Source organism: Fusarium proliferatum (assembly GCF_900067095.1).
Source record: "Fusarium proliferatum ET1 genome assembly, contig: FPRO_scaffold008, whole genome shotgun sequence".
Taxonomy (NCBI): domain Eukaryota; kingdom Fungi; phylum Ascomycota; class Sordariomycetes; order Hypocreales; family Nectriaceae; genus Fusarium; species Fusarium proliferatum.
The window spans coordinates 1,826,107-1,843,733 of NW_022194797.1; the positions used below are offsets into that span (position 1 = coordinate 1,826,107).

The 17,627-nt window shown below is 48.3% G+C and overlaps 6 protein-coding genes across 6 annotated transcripts; 5 read left to right on the plus strand and 1 right to left on the minus strand.

Moving 5' to 3' along the window:
* Positions 1 to 496: 496 nt before the first annotated feature.
* On the plus strand, positions 497 to 5,250 carry FPRO_14411 (uncharacterized protein; the record flags this gene model as incomplete). Its single annotated transcript, XM_031219432.1, has 4 exons — positions 497 to 760; positions 812 to 2,443; positions 2,493 to 3,299; positions 3,364 to 5,250. The coding sequence occupies 4 exons, from the start codon at positions 497 to 499 to the stop codon at positions 5,248 to 5,250; spliced, it is 4,590 nt and encodes a 1,529-aa protein (XP_031085192.1).
* Positions 5,251 to 5,946: 696 nt separating this feature from the next.
* Positions 5,947 to 8,913, plus strand: FPRO_14412 (uncharacterized protein; the record flags this gene model as incomplete). The annotated part of the gene is made up of 8 exons (XM_031219433.1): positions 5,947 to 6,204; positions 6,253 to 6,840; positions 6,891 to 7,014; positions 7,064 to 7,580; positions 7,630 to 7,825; positions 7,872 to 8,075; positions 8,123 to 8,249; positions 8,300 to 8,913. The coding sequence occupies 8 exons, from the start codon at positions 5,947 to 5,949 to the stop codon at positions 8,911 to 8,913; spliced, it is 2,628 nt and encodes an 875-aa protein (XP_031085193.1).
* A 302-nt stretch (positions 8,914 to 9,215) lies between these two features.
* FPRO_14413 (uncharacterized protein) lies at positions 9,216 to 9,995 on the plus strand (the record flags this gene model as incomplete). Its single annotated transcript, XM_031219434.1, has 1 exon — positions 9,216 to 9,995. One exon carries the CDS (start codon positions 9,216 to 9,218, stop codon positions 9,993 to 9,995), a length of 780 nt encoding a protein of 259 aa, XP_031085194.1.
* Positions 9,996 to 10,461: 466 nt separating this feature from the next.
* On the plus strand, positions 10,462 to 12,660 carry FPRO_14414 (uncharacterized protein; the record flags this gene model as incomplete). Its single annotated transcript, XM_031219435.1, has 4 exons — positions 10,462 to 10,692; positions 10,743 to 10,950; positions 11,000 to 11,365; positions 11,417 to 12,660. 4 exons carry the CDS (start codon positions 10,462 to 10,464, stop codon positions 12,658 to 12,660), a joined length of 2,049 nt encoding a protein of 682 aa, XP_031085195.1.
* A 90-nt stretch (positions 12,661 to 12,750) lies between these two features.
* FPRO_14415 (uncharacterized protein) lies at positions 12,751 to 14,112 on the minus strand (the record flags this gene model as incomplete). Its single annotated transcript, XM_031219437.1, has 5 exons — positions 12,751 to 13,121; positions 13,170 to 13,300; positions 13,350 to 13,815; positions 13,871 to 13,907; positions 13,966 to 14,112. The coding sequence occupies 5 exons, from the start codon at positions 14,110 to 14,112 to the stop codon at positions 12,751 to 12,753; spliced, it is 1,152 nt and encodes a 383-aa protein (XP_031085196.1).
* Positions 14,113 to 16,851: 2,739 nt separating this feature from the next.
* FPRO_14416 (uncharacterized protein) lies at positions 16,852 to 17,559 on the plus strand (the record flags this gene model as incomplete). Its single annotated transcript, XM_031219438.1, has 3 exons — positions 16,852 to 17,261; positions 17,321 to 17,393; positions 17,443 to 17,559. The coding sequence occupies 3 exons, from the start codon at positions 16,852 to 16,854 to the stop codon at positions 17,557 to 17,559; spliced, it is 600 nt and encodes a 199-aa protein (XP_031085197.1).
* Positions 17,560 to 17,627: the final 68 nt, after the last annotated feature.

Below are 17,627 nucleotides of genomic sequence, written 5' to 3' on the forward strand. Positions count from 1 at the left end.
TCAGGTAAAGAAGTTTCGACGCCTGAGGTTACGCTTTCAACTCCCAAGTAACAGCTTTCGCGAAGTCATGCACCTACAGGGAACAAGAGAGTCAGATGACAGCCCAGACTACCCATTCAGGTAAGCCGAACCAGGCTGTCACTATTTTGCGTAATAACTCCTCATCAGGTGCAGCATGCTTCCTGGTTAAGCTGAATGCATTCGACAGAAATGGAGAAGTCTCTGACCACCCTCTGGCTGCATGGGAGCTCGCAAAACTGTTGGTTGGGGGCTTTGAGGCTAAAAGGTACGAAATTTCCCTCATAACATAAAACGACACCACAACCATGCCGGTCGTAGACAGCCGGATCCAATGTTTCGGTCAACTTGTTAAAAATCGTGCATAGACAAAAACCAATCGTCGAAGGAATATCTACCGCTCTAGTTTCTTTCCTGCTATCTTGAACCCATCACCTTCAGCGTTTCAGTCGCTGAAGCCTTCACACCATCCTGCATCATGGCTTCAACAGGCACAGAAGAGTTGACCATGGAGCAATTATGGGATGAAGCAGCCAAGCGATTTCTGGCTCGTACCGGAAAAGGTCTGAGCCGAAAACCTCCAATGACAATAGACGGCGTGCGAAAACAGATAGAATCGCGAACAGATCAGACGACAGATACTGACGCCTTAAATACGCTGAAACACAGAAAGGACATAGGCCTCAATATTCTTGAATGTCTGAAGCTACTTGGTGGTATAGCTGCACAAGGTGCCAGCGTGGTAACCATGTTTCGACCCGATTGAGCGTTCGACCCGTTGACGACTGAATAGGTTTTCCAACCGGCAAGTGTCGTGTTTAACGCCATGAGCATACTTCTGGAAGCCCCCAAAAAGATACGCGAATTCCATGAAGCAATTGACGAGATCTTTGCCGTTATCGCACCGTCTCTGAGTCAGTTCAGGATCTATGAACGAATCGAGCAGTTCAGGAAAATAGACACCGACTTGACTCGTGCAATTCATATCACCATGATCAGTCTAGTTGATATCTGCGCCTTGGTTATAACACTCAAAGATCCCAATAGCAAATGGAGCAAATTCAAGTCCAACCTCAAGAAGGCATTACTAGACGATGATTCAGGCCTGAGCGTTGAATTGAGGAAGTTTAGACAGGCCATCCATGGCCAACAGTCAATCGAGGCGACTTTGACATTGGAAGTTGCCCTAGAAAGCAGACACGAAGTATCGATTATTCTTGCAAAAGTCTTCGAGACTGGAAAGTGGACCGAAGAGATTGCTAGCAAAATCACCACGTTGCAACAGGCAGAGACCAAGCGAGCACAGGACACGACGAAAAAGGCATACTTGTCTAAGATCAAAGAAAAGCTTGGCATTGAAGAAAAGGAGCTCGAAATAAACAGAGAAATGTTCAAGAGAATATGCGATTCCAGAGTCGAGAATAGCGGGAGCTGGCTTGACGAGGAGGAGGCATATACTTCTTGGGCTGATGCGGATGCAGCCAAAGCGCGACCTCTCCTCCTCCTCCTCGGAGAGAAGAACACCGGGAGGTCCACAACAGTCTCAACGATTGTCCAGAAGCTCAAAGCCAAATACAAAGCGCAGACAGAACGGTCCTCAAGAGTTCTCCTTGCCTGGTATTTCTTCCCCTCACTATCAGATAAAGCTGATAAGGGTGATCCAACGCCAGCCCGGACAGCCCTGAAGCATATTGCTTTACAACTAGCTGAGCAAGACATGGCACTTGCCAAGAGTATAGCTTCCATCTGCGAAGAGAAAGATAATGGTACTTATTTCACAGACGTGAGCTGTGAATCTCTTTGGAAGGACCTAAAGCTGGGACAACCACGTGGAGATACAATCTACTACTTCATATTCGATGGAGTTGAAAAACTATCGAAGATGCATGCCGATGCCGGCACACAATTCTTTGGTGTTATCAAGGAGGCTAGTCAATTACCTTCTACAGAAAGTGATAGGAGTAGGATTCGGCTCCTGGTCAGTGGCAGGGGTGACGCAGTCAAAGTATTGGGGGGTGTCAAATCACCGACAATCAACATAGCGAAATCAAACGGCTCAGACATTGAAACGTATATCAAGAGGGAAATGGGCAAATATGATATCTTTCAAGGCAACGACTCAAAGGACAAAGCCAGCCGGAAGAAAATTAACGATAAACTACTAGAGATGGCGGGCGGGAGTTTCTTCAAAGTCCAGTCGACAATAGATAGAATCAAGGACCTGGTAGATTCAGGTGGACAGGAATCGGAACTCGATGATCTGTTGACAGAGTCGGACTGGGGAAGAGAGGCGATTTCGAAGAATGTCGTTGCAGAGCTTCAAGAGCAACTATCCCCACAGAATATCGATGAGATAAATGAGCTGTTGATCTGGGTGGTCTATGGTTTTGAATGGCTCAGTGTCGATCAACTAGAGGCAGCGCTGGTAAGTTTGCCATCTGACTTTTCTTGCCACATTGGTGCTGACTACCAAGTTCCTTCGGTTTGGGTCAACTCCACTTCAAAAGCTGGCGAAGAAACTACAGGGGAAGTATTCCAGACTTTTTGAAGTCGATGGGCAGGTGATTACCGTACGCCGTGATCTCTTGTCCTTGGTGATCAAGGATCCCAGACAGCTTCGATCCGTCGACGACGATACCCCAAAGATATCAGCTACCATCACCATCACAAAGGGGGACATTACAACAGTGCAGAACTTCCTTTGGACCTTGTTCCAGAAGTCGGTGGTTGAGAAGTTCGAATTTGAGCCGCTAGCTGGACAGGTTACCCAAAAAAGGGGCGAAATCAGGGTGAACGGCTATGACGCACACTTAGCTATAGTGATGCAAGCCATAAGCTTCTTGATAAAGAAGCCAGATGTCAGGACTGAAAGCCTGGGAAGATACTTAGTCTGGAATCTTCCTAAACATTTGGAGGAATTGAAGAATCCGGAACGTGATCACAAGGTCGATAATGGAGCAAAGAAGGATATAGGCAGTATGATTTTCGACATCCTTGGTCAAGGAACCATCATTAGGAGCCATTGGAAACACTTTGTTGATGTGCCTTGGTTCGGCAACGCGGCGCAAATCTCTACATTTCTGACATGGCTACAGGATCCAGATGTTACTGGCCATTTCGGGATATATCAGACGGATTGGCTAGACAAGGTAATCTCAAGCCCGAACCCGCAACGGGCTTTGCTCTTCTCTATGGCCCGTGAAGTGGGCCACAGATGGCTCAAGAGCCGCGAAAATGACCCTTGTGAAGCATATCGGTCTCTCATCCAGTATCTTTCCTTGGTAAGTCTAGAATGATCCCTTATATACGCATGTGCCTGTTATCCCGTGACTAACGCCATTCTAGGAAGTTCCCGAGGGAGTATTAGAAGTGTCTGACGAATCGCTCATGACTTTGGGCGTAGATGAAGAGTCTCTTCTGCTTGATAAAGCAGAGCGATGGTGCAAGATTGTGCTTCAAGTTACGGACGGGCAATCTTTATGGTACGAGAGAGTTGGTGAGACTGCTAGAAAGGTCGATGAGTTCGACTATGCGATTGCGATGTTCTTGAAGGCGATCACAATGCCTGGAGTGTCATGGACGTGTCACAGAGGTCTAGCACAAGCTTACCATCAGGCTGGAAAACTGAAAGAAGCCTGTGAATCACAGAAGAAGGCGTTGGAGATTCTCTACGATATGAAAGGGCCTAATCCTGAAGATATCTGGGTAACGAATATGGATTTAGGGAAATGGCACTTCGAACTCAAGGAGCCGGACCAAGCAACCGCCTTCTACGAAAAGGCTCTAGAAGCTAAGCAAGCTGACGAGGCATATTACCGCATACTTGAAGCAAACCTTACATCGCAGTCTAATGACCGTACATTGGACCTTGTCGAATCCATGAGTCATGAAAGGTCAACGAAGGACGGTATTAGTCGCCTAGGCTCTACACTTCTTCTCATGGCAACGGATGAAGACACTTACGAAAGGTACTTCACAAGTCTTCTCTCGTTGACTGATTCTCGTGATGGGATACTGGGGATGGTTCTGAATGCCATGGATGAAGCTATCCAGCTCGCAGCTAACAAGGAGCTTCTATTCGAGAGAAGCGCCCTTAGGCTTTACAAGGGTCTTGCACTCTATTATTACGGCAATGAAGCTGATAAAAATCTACTCACATCCGCTGTCACGCTTTGGGAGGAGTGCCACTCTGACGCAAAAAAAGTGATTGAAGAGACCGGCACTTACGTCCAGTGGAAATGGATGTGGTTGGGTGGCCAGGTCATCAGCGATATAGTCCGCCATTATTTTAAAGAAGCAACGGCAGCAAATACTGAGGCTTCGGCACTTGAAAAGCTTGGTAAAATCATGACCGGCCACAGAATATCGTACGACGATAACCGGGTATCCCCAGCTGAGTCTTACATAGGAGCCTACGAAACCCTACAAGGAAATTACACTGCAGCAAGAGCGCATTTCCGCAAGAACATGCTAACGGCTCATGAGATGCTATCCGATGATACAGACGAGAATGATGCGGATGCGTATTTCGTCCTGTTCCAGTGTCTACTGCATACTGGAGATGACATCAATGCTCTCATCGCTTTCGAGCTTACAGGTCCGATAGAAAAGACGATAGAAATGAGGCTTGGTGAGATTCGGGGTGAGGATAAAGCCGCCGCAGCGGAACTTCTTGAGTTTGTGAAGGAGAAGTTCTCGAAGAGTGATGCTGCTCCTACCAGGTACACGGCTGTCCTTGACGAGTTGCAACGACGAATTCATCTGGGGAATGGCGAAGATGAGAAGGCCACCACAAGTGAATCCTATCAAAGGATTTATTCGCTCCTGGTTGCGAAACGACCTGCTGCGGGAGATGGCGATGACCCAAGCCACCCACCGTATGAGATCACTTACAGCGACATTGTGATCAACTGGCGATACTTTTGCAACGGGAATTGCGGAGGGACCTGGGATTTCGAGACTGACATCAACATTTGTAAATACTGCTGGGACACTCCATTTTGTCAAAACTGTTTACCGCTACTTCAGCAAGGCACGTCGAAGATGTTGGCTTGTGATGCACGCCATAAGTGGCTCCATGTCCCGCGGTGGAACTTGAGAGAAAGCACAGGGCTGAGGGATGGTACTGTCATAATGGGAGGCGAGATTGTTGATGATCGACGCGTTGGAGGGCAGAGAGTCAAGGTCAAGGAGTGGTTAAGCACAATTTGGAAGGAATGGGATATCGAGTAGCATTGCTCAGTTTGAGTTGTATCCCATTTCCCGAAGACACATTCTTTTGTGCTCCGCTGCAAGGATATACGTAAGGGAAAAACTGAAACCGATCGCTCACAACAAGGATGCGAAGGCGCGATAGTTTAAAAAGTTTATACGATGGAGAAATATCACGGCCCGAAAATGATAAACATCCACTTCGCAAAGCACGCAATTTGAGTTCTCCATGTCGTTTCTATTGATCCCTGATAGGCACCCCACAAGGAAAAGCTTTCATGTGGCTGATATCCCATGACCTTTGGCAGTTAACGCCACGAGATGTTTTGCCTATCGTTACCAAAACTTTGTTGTTTTGAATGTCAACAAACATCACGAGACGTATGTGGCTTTCTCAATTGTTTTGATTGCATCATCATCAAATAGACTTAAAAGCTTGTCTTGGGCAATCCCTTAAGAAGAATTCCTTGTAGAAAAACCCTGGCGACTGGATACTTTTATCAATCGTATCTCCTAGGGGCTCCATCGCCGGCCCGACAACCCACAGGGCCCCATGCGACATTACCAGGACAAACATAGACATTAAGCCCGTGAACACAGACGATTGTCGTGCGCGATTACTCCATTGAGAGACTCGCCAAGAAAAAAAACGTGCTGTAAGACAACTGGGTCGCAATCGGCCTCGTCCGAACGGATCTGCAATACGCCTTTTATAAGATGGCTTCCCAATCTTCTGTTGCTCAAGGGACATCTGCCGATCCATCACAATCCAGCACAGACATGGCTTCCAGTTCGGAAAAGGCCGTCACAGATAATGGCATCCAAGCGACGGACAAGCGAGAGGATGTTGTCTCTGCGGGATCTCTCAAGATTGAGTCCGTGAGCTCAAGGGCCCAGATACTGGGTGCTACACCGGAGGAAATTCTCGAGGCAGAGGAGCATGCGCGCACTATGGACTTGGATGAGGCGAGAAAGGTGCGGAGACTCAATGTTGACCGTTCATATTTACTAACTTCGACTCAGCGCGCCGAAACCCTGATTTACCTTCATGAACACGACCCCAACTTCAGCTCAGAATCCATCATGCGTATTCAGGAATTCCTGAGCAATGAAGATATCTTTGCCAATCCCCAAAAACACGAAGATCTTATCACAGACATCAAAACCGAGATTTCACTTGTCACTATCAACTCACCCTACGCAGAAGTCCGCGCCGTAGTAAGCAACAAGGACGACCCATCGACACCAGCTGGAACGATTCGAGCCTGGACCATTGGTTTGTTCTTCGTGATCGTGCAGAGCTTTGTGAACCAGCTGTTCTCAGTGCGACAGCCGACTATCCGACTTCAAGCCCCGGTCATTCAACTCCTCTCATTTCCACTGGGCAAAGCTTGGGAGAACTGGTTTCCAAAAGGCGAATTCACGATGTTTGGTCAAAAGTTGCAGCTCAATCCTGGAAAGTTCAATCAGAAGGAGCATATGCTGATATCGATCATGGCGAATGTCTCGACGAGTTTGCCTCATTCGCGATACATCATTTTCACCAGTTGGTTGAAGAAGTACTTTGACTTGCCATTTGCCGCCGATTTCGGCTTCCAGATCTGCCTCTCGGTGAGCAAAAGTGCGCGGTGATTCTCAAACAGCTGTACTGACAATAATAGCTGGCGATGAACCTGCTGGGCTTCGGTCTTGCTGGACTGGCGCGACGTTTCCTCGTCTACCCGTCATTCTGTATCTGGCCTCGCTCTCTCGCAACCATCGCCCTCAACCAGAGTTTACACAACGGTAAGCAGAGGCCACATATTTAGTGTGTTCAGGTGACTGACCGTGGAAGAATCTGGAAATGCAAGCGTGCTTGGTCCCTTCAAGAAGATGTACACCATGTCCCGGTACCGCTTCTTTATGCTATCTTTCGCTGCCATGTTCATCTGGTTCTGGTTCCCCGACCTCATAGCTTCAGCTTTGTCTCTATTCAACTGGCTTGCATGGATCTCACCCAACAATTTTACCCTCACAGCTATCACCGGTGTATCTAAAGGCCTTGGTTTCAACCCTCTTCCAACCTTTGACTGGAACGTTGCCACTTACTATATCGATCCTCTGCTGGTCCCTTTCCATGTCACTGTCAACATGTTTCTCGGTGCTTTGTTGGGCGGTATTACCATCATCGGGATGTACTGGAACAACACGTACAACACTGGATACCTCCCCATCAACACAAACACCATGTTCGATCACACTGGCGCCAAGTACAACGTATCTTCTATCTTGGATGATCGCGGTCTGCTAGACGCAGAGAAGTATCAGGCTTACAGCCAGGTCTACATTGCTGCGTCATCCGTCACATACTAGTAAGCTCTTCTCTTTGACTCGCAATTCGCATGTCACTTACAAGAATAGCATTTACTTCTTCGCCGTGTATAGCGCCATTATTTCTTATGCTGCTCTATATCACTGGAACGACATCAAGCTTGGTTTCGTGTCGCTCTGGCAAAGCTTTAAGAAGAATAGCAAGATTAGCGAGTTCAAGGATATTCATACAAAACTGATGGAGCAGTACACAGAGGTTCCAGAGTGGTGGTACCTGATACTCAACGTAAGTTCTTTGGAGAAGCATAGTAGCATTTACTAATGCGATATAGCTCGTTGGAGTTGCTTTCGGCATTGCCTCTGTAGCAGGATGGCCCACCAACACTAGTGTCGGCACCGTCTTCTTCGGTCTTGCTCTTGCTATCCTTTTCACTATTCCTACTGGAATCATTTTTGCCACTACTGGCATCGAGGTTGAGTTTAATGTCCTCGCTGAGTTCATTGGAGGAGCATGGCAGCCTGGAAATGCCTTGGCAGTAAGTAACCGGTCACAAACTCTAATCTTCGCATTTAACATGAGTAGATGAACTTCTTTAAAGGCTTTGGATATGTGACAGTAGCTCACGCCCTCGATTTCGCCAACGATCTGAAGCTCGGCCACTACCTCAAGATTCCTCAGCGCCAGACTTTCTGGTGCCAGACAGTTGCCAGTAAGTAACAATTGAGCACTTCTATGTTCACCTCAACTGACTGTCAATAGCCATTGTCTCGGCGTTTGTTTGCACCGCAGTGATGAACTTCCAGATCCTCAACATACCGGACATCTGCCAGCCTACCCAGAAGGATCGCTTCACATGCCCCGGTGTCGAGTCTTACTTTACTGCCGCTGTGCTCTTTGGCTCTCTCGCACCTCAAAGAGTCTTTGGAGAAGGCGGCCTGTACACCGCTCTCCTCGCTGCATTCCCAGTCGGATTGGCCTTTCCCGTCATCTACTACTACGCGACCCGCAGGCTGCCTAAGACGCACTGGCTTACAAAGCTTCATCCCGTCGTCATCTTTAGTGGTGGCCACATCTGGTCTCCCTATAACCTGGCCTATGTCTGGCCGGCTGTCATTCCGGGATGGATCTCTTGGGTCATCGTCAGAAAGAGATACCTCCAGTTCTGGGGAAAGTACAATTATGTTCTTTCAGCAGCCTGGCAGACTGGAATTGCTCTCGCTGCGGTGGTCATCTTTTTTGCTGTGAGCTACCACGGGGCGTCGATCAATTGGATCGGCAACAGTGCAGACAGTGGTTGTGAAGCCGAGACCTGCACCAGGCTCAAGGTTCCCAATGGAACCTTCTTTGGGCCTCAGCCAGGAACCTTTGCCTAGATATGTTATAGATAATTATATAGCAACAATGGAATAGAAGATGTTATAGTTCTCAAATACGATGAATGAGACCAATAGCTTACGGGCAACATTGAATACGTGGCTGTGCCGCTGATCCTACAACACCATCCTGCCCGTTTTCTAGGCAGAACTCGCTTTAGCGCTTCCGCTGCCTATTTCAACGCCTGGGATTCAGATCCCCAAAACTCAACTCAGTAGTTGTATAAAAATGCCACATTTCCTTTTGCCTTGAACAAGCAAGGTATCTCTGATATAACACCGTATTCTTACAGTTTGCTAAAATGGTTTATCTACCGCCCGACCAACATGGCGATTGCCTCAAATGCTATCTTGTCACTCCATTCACAGATGACGAGCTCAAAGCTTTCAAGTCGGCCTTTGAGCGTGGCGCATACTACAAATCCGCCCCAATGATGCAAATCAAAATTATGCACGCACCGGACGATTATCTAGGCAAATCGCACCAATACATGCGCGCGAAAGAAACCGAAGCTGGCAACACGAATCCATTCATCGTCGTTGACGAAGAAGCCAAGAGCAGACGCGCAGTCTGGTATATTGACCAGTTCGCTGAGGAAGACCAAGTCGAGGATGGAACCGCTGAGAGCACGGATGTTGTTATGAAGATCCTCATCCAGACCGAGTGTTTGGGTATCAACTATATCAACTACGCTATTGCCAATTCGAGCATTGAGGAGGATCTTGATAACTGCTCAGTGGAATTACCCCTCACCAACGACTTTTATCAGCCCGACCCGCAAGATTGCGGTGGTCCAGACTTTGAGTACAAGCAACCCCAGCAAGATGTCTGGGTTATTGCTGAGCCTGGGGAATTCGAGGAGAGCACCGATCCTGAGCTGTTGACTGACTTCTCCCCTCATCCGGATAAGGTGGTTAGGCTGAAAGAGGATGCTGCCGAGTCTGTTGGGCTAGTCGGCTCTTGGACGATTCCAGGTGATGCAAAGCCTATTGATTTGGCTGAAAAAGAGTTTCCCGAGGGGAGTGTTGTTTTACAGCAGAAGTATAAGCCCGGCTTTCCATGGCCAGCGGGTTCATTGTAGGCGGAAGTTAAACCGTCAAGCGGAATGGAGTAGAATACGGGCTTGACTGAGCATCCTTCTCCTCTGATAGGCTTTTGCAACCACCAATAAGATGTAATTACGCGCTTTAGCTCCGCCCTTCGAGTGATGGTAGCTTATCGCAGATATTCTTCCCCACGACGTCGGAACCAAGCATGTCTTGACTGAGATAAGCGGGACAGACAGAGACGATCTTTTCCTAATACGCGCCTTATCATCAGTCATTCTCACTACTGCGTTACGCTTTCCCATATACAGAAAGTGCAGCCCAGCCGTTGAATGGATCCAACTTCCCAACGTAGTAATTTTTGGAGAATCGTGGTGGGGAGAAATGGGTGAATCATCAACTCCGCACCAACACGGTCAGGTCTTGTACTGATGATAAATAGGTAGCAACTTGGTCAACAATTATCTTCATCCGATTAACAACGGCTCTGAGATTCTCAACATGTCTTCTGCTCCCCACCCGCTATGCCCACTGACGGGCGATGAGATTCAGGCTAGCGCACGCTTGATCGAGAGCGTTTGGCCACAGTCTGTCTCGCTATCTTTTAAGGTTATAACGCTCAGTGAGCCACCGAAGGAGAAGCTTGCACCGTATCTGGAAGCGTTCGACAACGGAACTTCCCCTTCGCCGCTTGAGCGTTTGGCTTTTGTTGCGTATTATATCCGTGGAACGGTGAGCTGACCCCACTTAGGTTGTTATAATGCATGATCTGACCGTCACAGGATATTTTCCATGAAGCTATAGTCAACCTGACTACTGGAAGAATCGAGAGCAATGTGAAGCTTGGACCGAATGTTCACGGAAATGTGGATTATGATGAGGCTCAGAGGGTTGAGAAGCTTGCGCTTGAGGATCCGCAGGTCTTAGCTGAGTTGGAGAAGCTAAAATTGCCAGAGGGGACAGTCGTATGTGCTGATCCATGGATTTACGGTAAGCACTGCCATTGATTGTGAGATGAATTGATGACTGACATCTGTAGGGTCCGACGGAGTTGAGGATGATGTCCGTATGTACCAGGTCTTCCTGTACATGCGAGACCCCGCAAACTCTGGCGAAGCTGATTCCAACCACTACGCATTCCCCTTGCCCGTATCGCCAGTCATTGAATGCGTTAACTACAAAGTCATTCGAATTGATGTACTTCCTACGGGGGCTGATAACACTATTAAGCCATTGGCACCTTACCAACCCAAGCCAGCAAATGAGTATATCCCGGAAGCCCAAGAGCTGCGAAAGGATCTCAAGCCACTTCACGTAAGCCAGCCAGAGGGGCCAAGCTTCAATGTTACCCCGGTCGGTGAGACTGGAAACGTTATCTCATGGCAGAAGTGGACCTTCTTCGTCGGTAAGTCTGATATCTTGTCTTACTCAATGATCTCCCGGCTGACATAAATAGGCTTCAATCAGCGTGAAGGTATGGTGCTGTACAACGTCAAGTATGACAACCGTCCCTTGTTCTACAGACTATCTCTATCAGATATGAGTGTGCCCTATGGTGATCCACGACACCCGTTCCACAAAAAGTCAGCATTTGACTTGGGTGATGCCGGTGCTGGTGCTACAGCAAACAATCTCAAGCTAGGCTGTGACTGCTTAGGTAGCATTCAGTACCTCAGCGGTGTGATCTGCGACGACCAAGGCAGGCCATTGCCAATGGAGAACGTCATTTGTATCCATGAGCAAGATGCTGGTATTGGATGGAAGCACACAAACTACAGAACTGGAAGAGCTGCTGTTGTACGAGCACGTGAGCTTGTGCTGCAGTCCATCATCACAGTCTCGAACTACGAGTATATCCTCATGTTCCTGTTTAACCAAGCAGGAGAGGTCACATATGAAGTCCGCGCCACAGGTATCCTGTCTACACAGCCGATTGACCACGAGCTGGACAAGACAGGAGTGCCTTTTGGAACTGTCGTACACCCTGGTGTCCTGGCAGGTGTTCATCAACATATCTTCTCCCTACGAGTCGATCCCATGATTGACGGTCATACAAACCAGTTGGTATACAGCGAAGCCCACAGAATACCTCGTGATCCTCACCTAAACCCTCATGGTACCGGCTACGAGGTTGTCGAGAAGACCATTGACAAGACAGCTGGTTTGGATATCGATTATGACCTTAGCAGGGTCTATAAGATCACCAACCCCAACTCCCTCAACCCTATTAACGGCAAGCCCGTGGGCTATAAGATTATGGCTCCGCCATTCCAAAAGCTTATGGGCGACGAAGACAGCTTCCTGCATAAGCGCGCTGAGTTCGCAGACCATAATATTTATGTCACCACACATCGCGACCGCGAACTGTACGCTGGAGGATGGTACACCAACCAGTCTCGTGGAGACGCAGGCGTGAGAACTTGGGCACAAAGAAACGAATCACTGACACCAGAGTCTGATATTGTGCTCTGGGTGCAGTTCGGTATCAACCATATCCCACGCATCGAAGACTTCCCTGTCATGCCAGTTGAGATTCTGAAGGTGCACCTCAAGCCTGTCAACTTCTTTACCAAGAACCCTGCGCTGGATGTACCGCCCAGTGAGCAGAGCGTGAACCAGAGTACTCTTGTTGAGAATAAGAAGGCAGAGGTTTCCGACAATTGCGGATGCGATACATCGACTGTTCCTTCGAAGCTGTAGTCTGGGGTTTTAATAAGAGATGCCTCACGGTGCAAAGAGTTATTATGACATGAATGAAGCAATATTAATATTATTCCTTTACTGAGCCGATTATGGATAAGGCCCTATGCGTTCGACGTGAACTGTTGTTTCTTCCGATATTTGTATCCCATCCAATCCCTCGTTTACCGTCGGTGGAGGTGTTTGATGTCTCCACGGACTCGAGATTGTGATCTCTGTGCCGTAACTCCACCCAGCGTGTGAAGCCTCAATGTCGTATCCCGCTGGGATATCATCGTTCATGACAAATTCACACACGGAACTTGAGCCGTTTTGTACTGATGCCTTGGTGCCTCGACTGCCCTTGATGCCGTATTCTGGTGATAGGGCTGAGTCGACGACAGCGCGCTTGCTTCTGTGTGACGCGAGGAATGAAGAGGGGACAATCTTTCGAAATACGGGTCGCAGCATCGGCAGAGAAACTGGAGCACGTCAATTGAGGTTCGCAGTACGGGGTCGGTGTGATATACCCGAAACGTTGGCAAGATTGCACTCTGCTGCAGCCAAAGATCCGTGATAACCGATCTTGAGAGCGATTTCCTTCGAACTTCCGTTGAACTGGAAGGAATTATGGATGACAAGAATCGACAGCACACAAACACTGTTCACATATTAGTCCAGGGCACGAGGTATCACCATGGGGAACACACAGAGCGCCGAAGCCAAAAAGGGCCATGACAGCAAGTTTTTGACCAAGCGGAAGATGCATTTTGATGACTTCAATCAGCGGGAGGACAAGAATGACAACATCCAGAACAGCATGCGTAAGACCAGTGGAGAAGAAATAAATATTGCTCGTGACATGGCAGTGGGTAGTTCGTCGGGCAAGATCCCAGTAGGCTGACGTCGGCATACACGACAGTGTCAACAGGAGTATTCGGACGATGAACCATGCGACACAAAGCACAGAGACAACTTGAATTGCGATGCGCGAACTAGAATATTTGAAGAGGCGCCAATAAAACGTCAAAATGGCGAATTTGGCGAAGCCGATGCCGATGGTATACGTCAGGCTGCTGAGCCAAATGAGGAGGTATGATCGTTCGAGTCGTTCTTCTTCGGTGAGATGCGACGGGCCATCTTTCAGCGGGCGACCGAGGCCAAAGCCGAAAAGAACTAAAGGCGCATTTAGCTATCGCAATTGATGCAGATCGAGTGGTTATGTTCTTACAGACAAGGTTGTCAATCGAGTACGCGAGCGCTCCAATCTGCGCATCGATTGTCAGCGATCATTCCTTCAGTGGCAAAACGTTAAGCATAACTCACAAACGCAACGACCGCCAGCCAATCATCAATCCCATAACCCGCCCTCGTCGTGCGTCTCGCCAAGAGTCTCAGCACTAGCACCAGCGCTGCAAGCGGCAGGGTAATAAAGATAGAAGCATAGACATTCGGTCTATAATCCGCTTCCATCGTGCATGGCCAAGCACAGCAGGCTCACTTGGGAGCCTCAAAAGAAGAAGAGAAGAAGAAGTTTGGAAGGAAAAGAGAAGAGATGGGGATGGGGATGGGAGAGGAGAGATAAGACGAAAAGCACTTTGTCTCACATCGAACCAGTCAGCTTGGGCGAATGATTCAAGTGAGGACGCGCTAATGGGCTCGATGATGTTATCCTGGTTGCGCCAAGGGGGGACGGTTCGCGGGGGAAAGGAGATGCCGGTGCGGGGAGGGCTTCAACGTTTGTCCGTTTGTGTTTTGACTGGTGAAGGGCGAACGCTTTGACTTTGTTATGACCGTGGCATTGTCTTAGGTCCTTGTTAGTTTAAACATTATTCGTCGGGTTTAACGTGCCAAGACCCTTCGGCACTCGTGCTTTTAATTTCCAGAAGTTCCGAAGCGTCCATTCCTAGCATCTCGGCCTGTTGATCCGTCATCACTGAATCGAATGCCCTGACAAACGCATAATGAGCCGCATTTTCTCCATTGAGGGTGTACCAGTGTCTACATTATTGGAATGGTCCAGTTCACCCGTTGAGGTCCATTACCCTTCTGGCCGACAAAACAGTCTCAGCTTACCAGATTAACGACATGTCAGAATATCTCGACAAAATAAGCATAGCGTCGCTTTTCAGCTGCAACATCGCTAAATTGCTGACATTATGACCAGCAAATCCCAATGGAAAAATGATCTCATGGGCATCCAGGGTAGCTCATTACAGGTGAGGTGCCCAGGCAGTTAGAGTTGTTCAGCTGACAACACGAAACAGCCAACCCGATTGCAGCCCGGTAATTTCATTAAGTAATGATGAATTATAGATTTTCCTTTATTAAAAGAACGTGATGCAGCCACATACTTGAACTTCCTAACCCTCACCAAAATAGTCCTTCGCATCCTGTCCGCTAGGCCGTTCTCTTGGTTGCCTTTCAGGAATATCTTACAAACGATAGCGACTTGTGATGCTTTATGTAGGCAGAGCTAGAAATCAAATTAGAATCTCTTTGGTGCGTAGAGAATAGCAATTGCGGATTCCGCTACGAAATTCAGATGACAACTGTGCCCTTGGACATTACTGCAGCATAGAATACTTGTATGGTACTTATACTAGCCTCCGAGCAACAGTTGAGGCCGGAAAAACGCACATTCACATGAGAGACGGATAGGTGGTGTGCTCCCTGAACTGTCTTCATGAGAGTGTCATTGTGAGTTCGCATAGAGCTTATAGCTGATGCTTGCATCATATACCATATCTCTGACAGTTAGCAGCTTAGGTATGTTGAGCGATATTTGCAGATATAACCAACCATAGGCATGTGCTCAATAAATCCTGGAGAGGCGAGGCTAATCCCAGTATGCAACTCGCAAGCGAAGCTGAGTTCAGGGGGTGATGACTAGTAAAAACAAGAACAACGTGAGCTCTTCTGTTCAAGCTCCTATGGGCATGCATTTATTACCTTGCTCCTCGGCTTGTCCTTGGTCCCCAAGGGAAATTCCATCTGCCATGATCACTGGACCCAAGCCAATCTGTGGCCTTGCTGAAACTTCTGGCCGACCTTTTCTCTATTCTAGCGCTAGGGTTTTCCCAGCCGTACTGGTAAGGATATCGGGCTCAGTACAGCAGCCAAGAGGGTCTTTAGCCAATACAGCCATCCAGATTCCCGTCAAACCACAGAGAATTACCAGAGTCCCATTAGCCGCCAGGTCCGAAGATGGCGCTGAGAATTGTTCAGTAGTTAGACTAATGTGTTACGAGACCATACTCAGCCTTCCGGAATGAGCTCTAGGAGGGCCTCAAAAATAACAGCTAGCCCGAACGGTTGACGTGATTGCTACTATGATTGATGTGCCGAACATGATGAGCAATTATTCAATTCAGGACAGGTTTAGTCCTTTCAATACTTGGGGATGGCGCAATCCGAATTTGAAAATGGCCTTATGGTTTGAGACATCTCCACCCAAAAAAGGCATAGGTAAATTTCAACATGGAGCTGAGAACCCCTGCTCAATTGCCAATCAGTTTGGCTAATTGATCTTTCAATTTCCAATTCGTAATCCAACAGTTGTGGCGGTCTCGGCCCGCGCCGTTCAACCTCCCACTTAGTGTAGATTGCGAGTCCAGACTTTATGTCACGTACATTATCACCACGGACTATATTGGAATCATCCTGAGGGCTTTTGACGCCATAGTCTAGTGTATTCAGCTGGCCTTGATAATGCAGCATGGCATAGCGTCATGCAGTTCTGTTCACAGGCGCTAAAAGCAATATCACCTCAGTCTCCAGCTTCATCAGGAAGTCGTGATGTAGACAATGTGACCAGAACATCGCGATATTTGCTCTCAACCTTGCAATGACACGATATTTGGACCTTTAAGGTTAGTTCATCCTCTCGTGGCCAGGAAACGGCCAGCTGAAAGTAAGACAGATATTCTTCAGCAACGAAAGAACGTGCGGACTAAACCATCTGGGGATAGCTTCACCGTCGTCTAAGCGCCAAGTCCAGAGAAATTCCTTGATGAGACTGACCTGTCAATGTCTCTGCGATGCTTCTAGTCTGTCTTCAAGGACATAATACTGCCTTTGAGCTATGAGACGAAATCTATAAAAGCTGGAGGAGTTCCCGGCCCAGAAGAAAAGATTCATCCTCATCAAGCATATCACATCTTTTCAAGGGCCAACAACCAGCAAACCCCAAACCCCTTCAAACTTATCGCAATGGCCTCCGTTATCTCCTTCCCTCAGCAGCAGCAGCAGCAGCAGCAGCAGCCGCCTCAGGGCCTGCCCATTCAGACCGCAAGCTCCAGCTCCGTGGACGGCGCTCTTCTCAGTGCTCTGGCAGCCTACATCACCACTGGCCCTGACGCCCGCAACACCACTGAGCAAGAGGTTAATGACCTGGCTGCTGATGCCATCTCCAAGCCTGGTGGCAGAGCTCATCTGGAGTCTATCATCCAATCTGAAGGATCCGTCGAGCACCAAGTCTGGAAGAAAAATGCTCCTGCCCACGGAACGCTTAACCTGACCAAGACTGATGCTACCCTTCACATTGGTGTCGACTCTCTCAACCTCGGCTTCGATGCCACTGGCTTCTATGTTTTTAAACCTGCTACTGCAACCCTTACTTCGTGAGTGACTCCCTACTGCCCGATGCCATAGAATTGCACGACCCTAACAGGCCTATCAGCGGCACTTTCTACTACAATGACTTCCAGCAGTTTGGACAGGGAGATGCCACCTTCAAGCTCCACGTCAAGGGTGTAAGTGGACGACTCCCACTATCAATTAACAAGACTTAACACGCTGCAGCTCAAACTCCACATCAGTATCTACCGTAACCAGGTCTACGTCGGACACTTTGAGTTCAAGGGCGCCACTTTCGCCTTCCCTCCCGGTGGTGTCGAGCTCAGTGGACAGATTTCCTGAGCGCTGCGCCGTGGCCTTTGGCTTGGATATGTGTTCTCTGATCACCAGAGGTCATTGACTTGGAACTG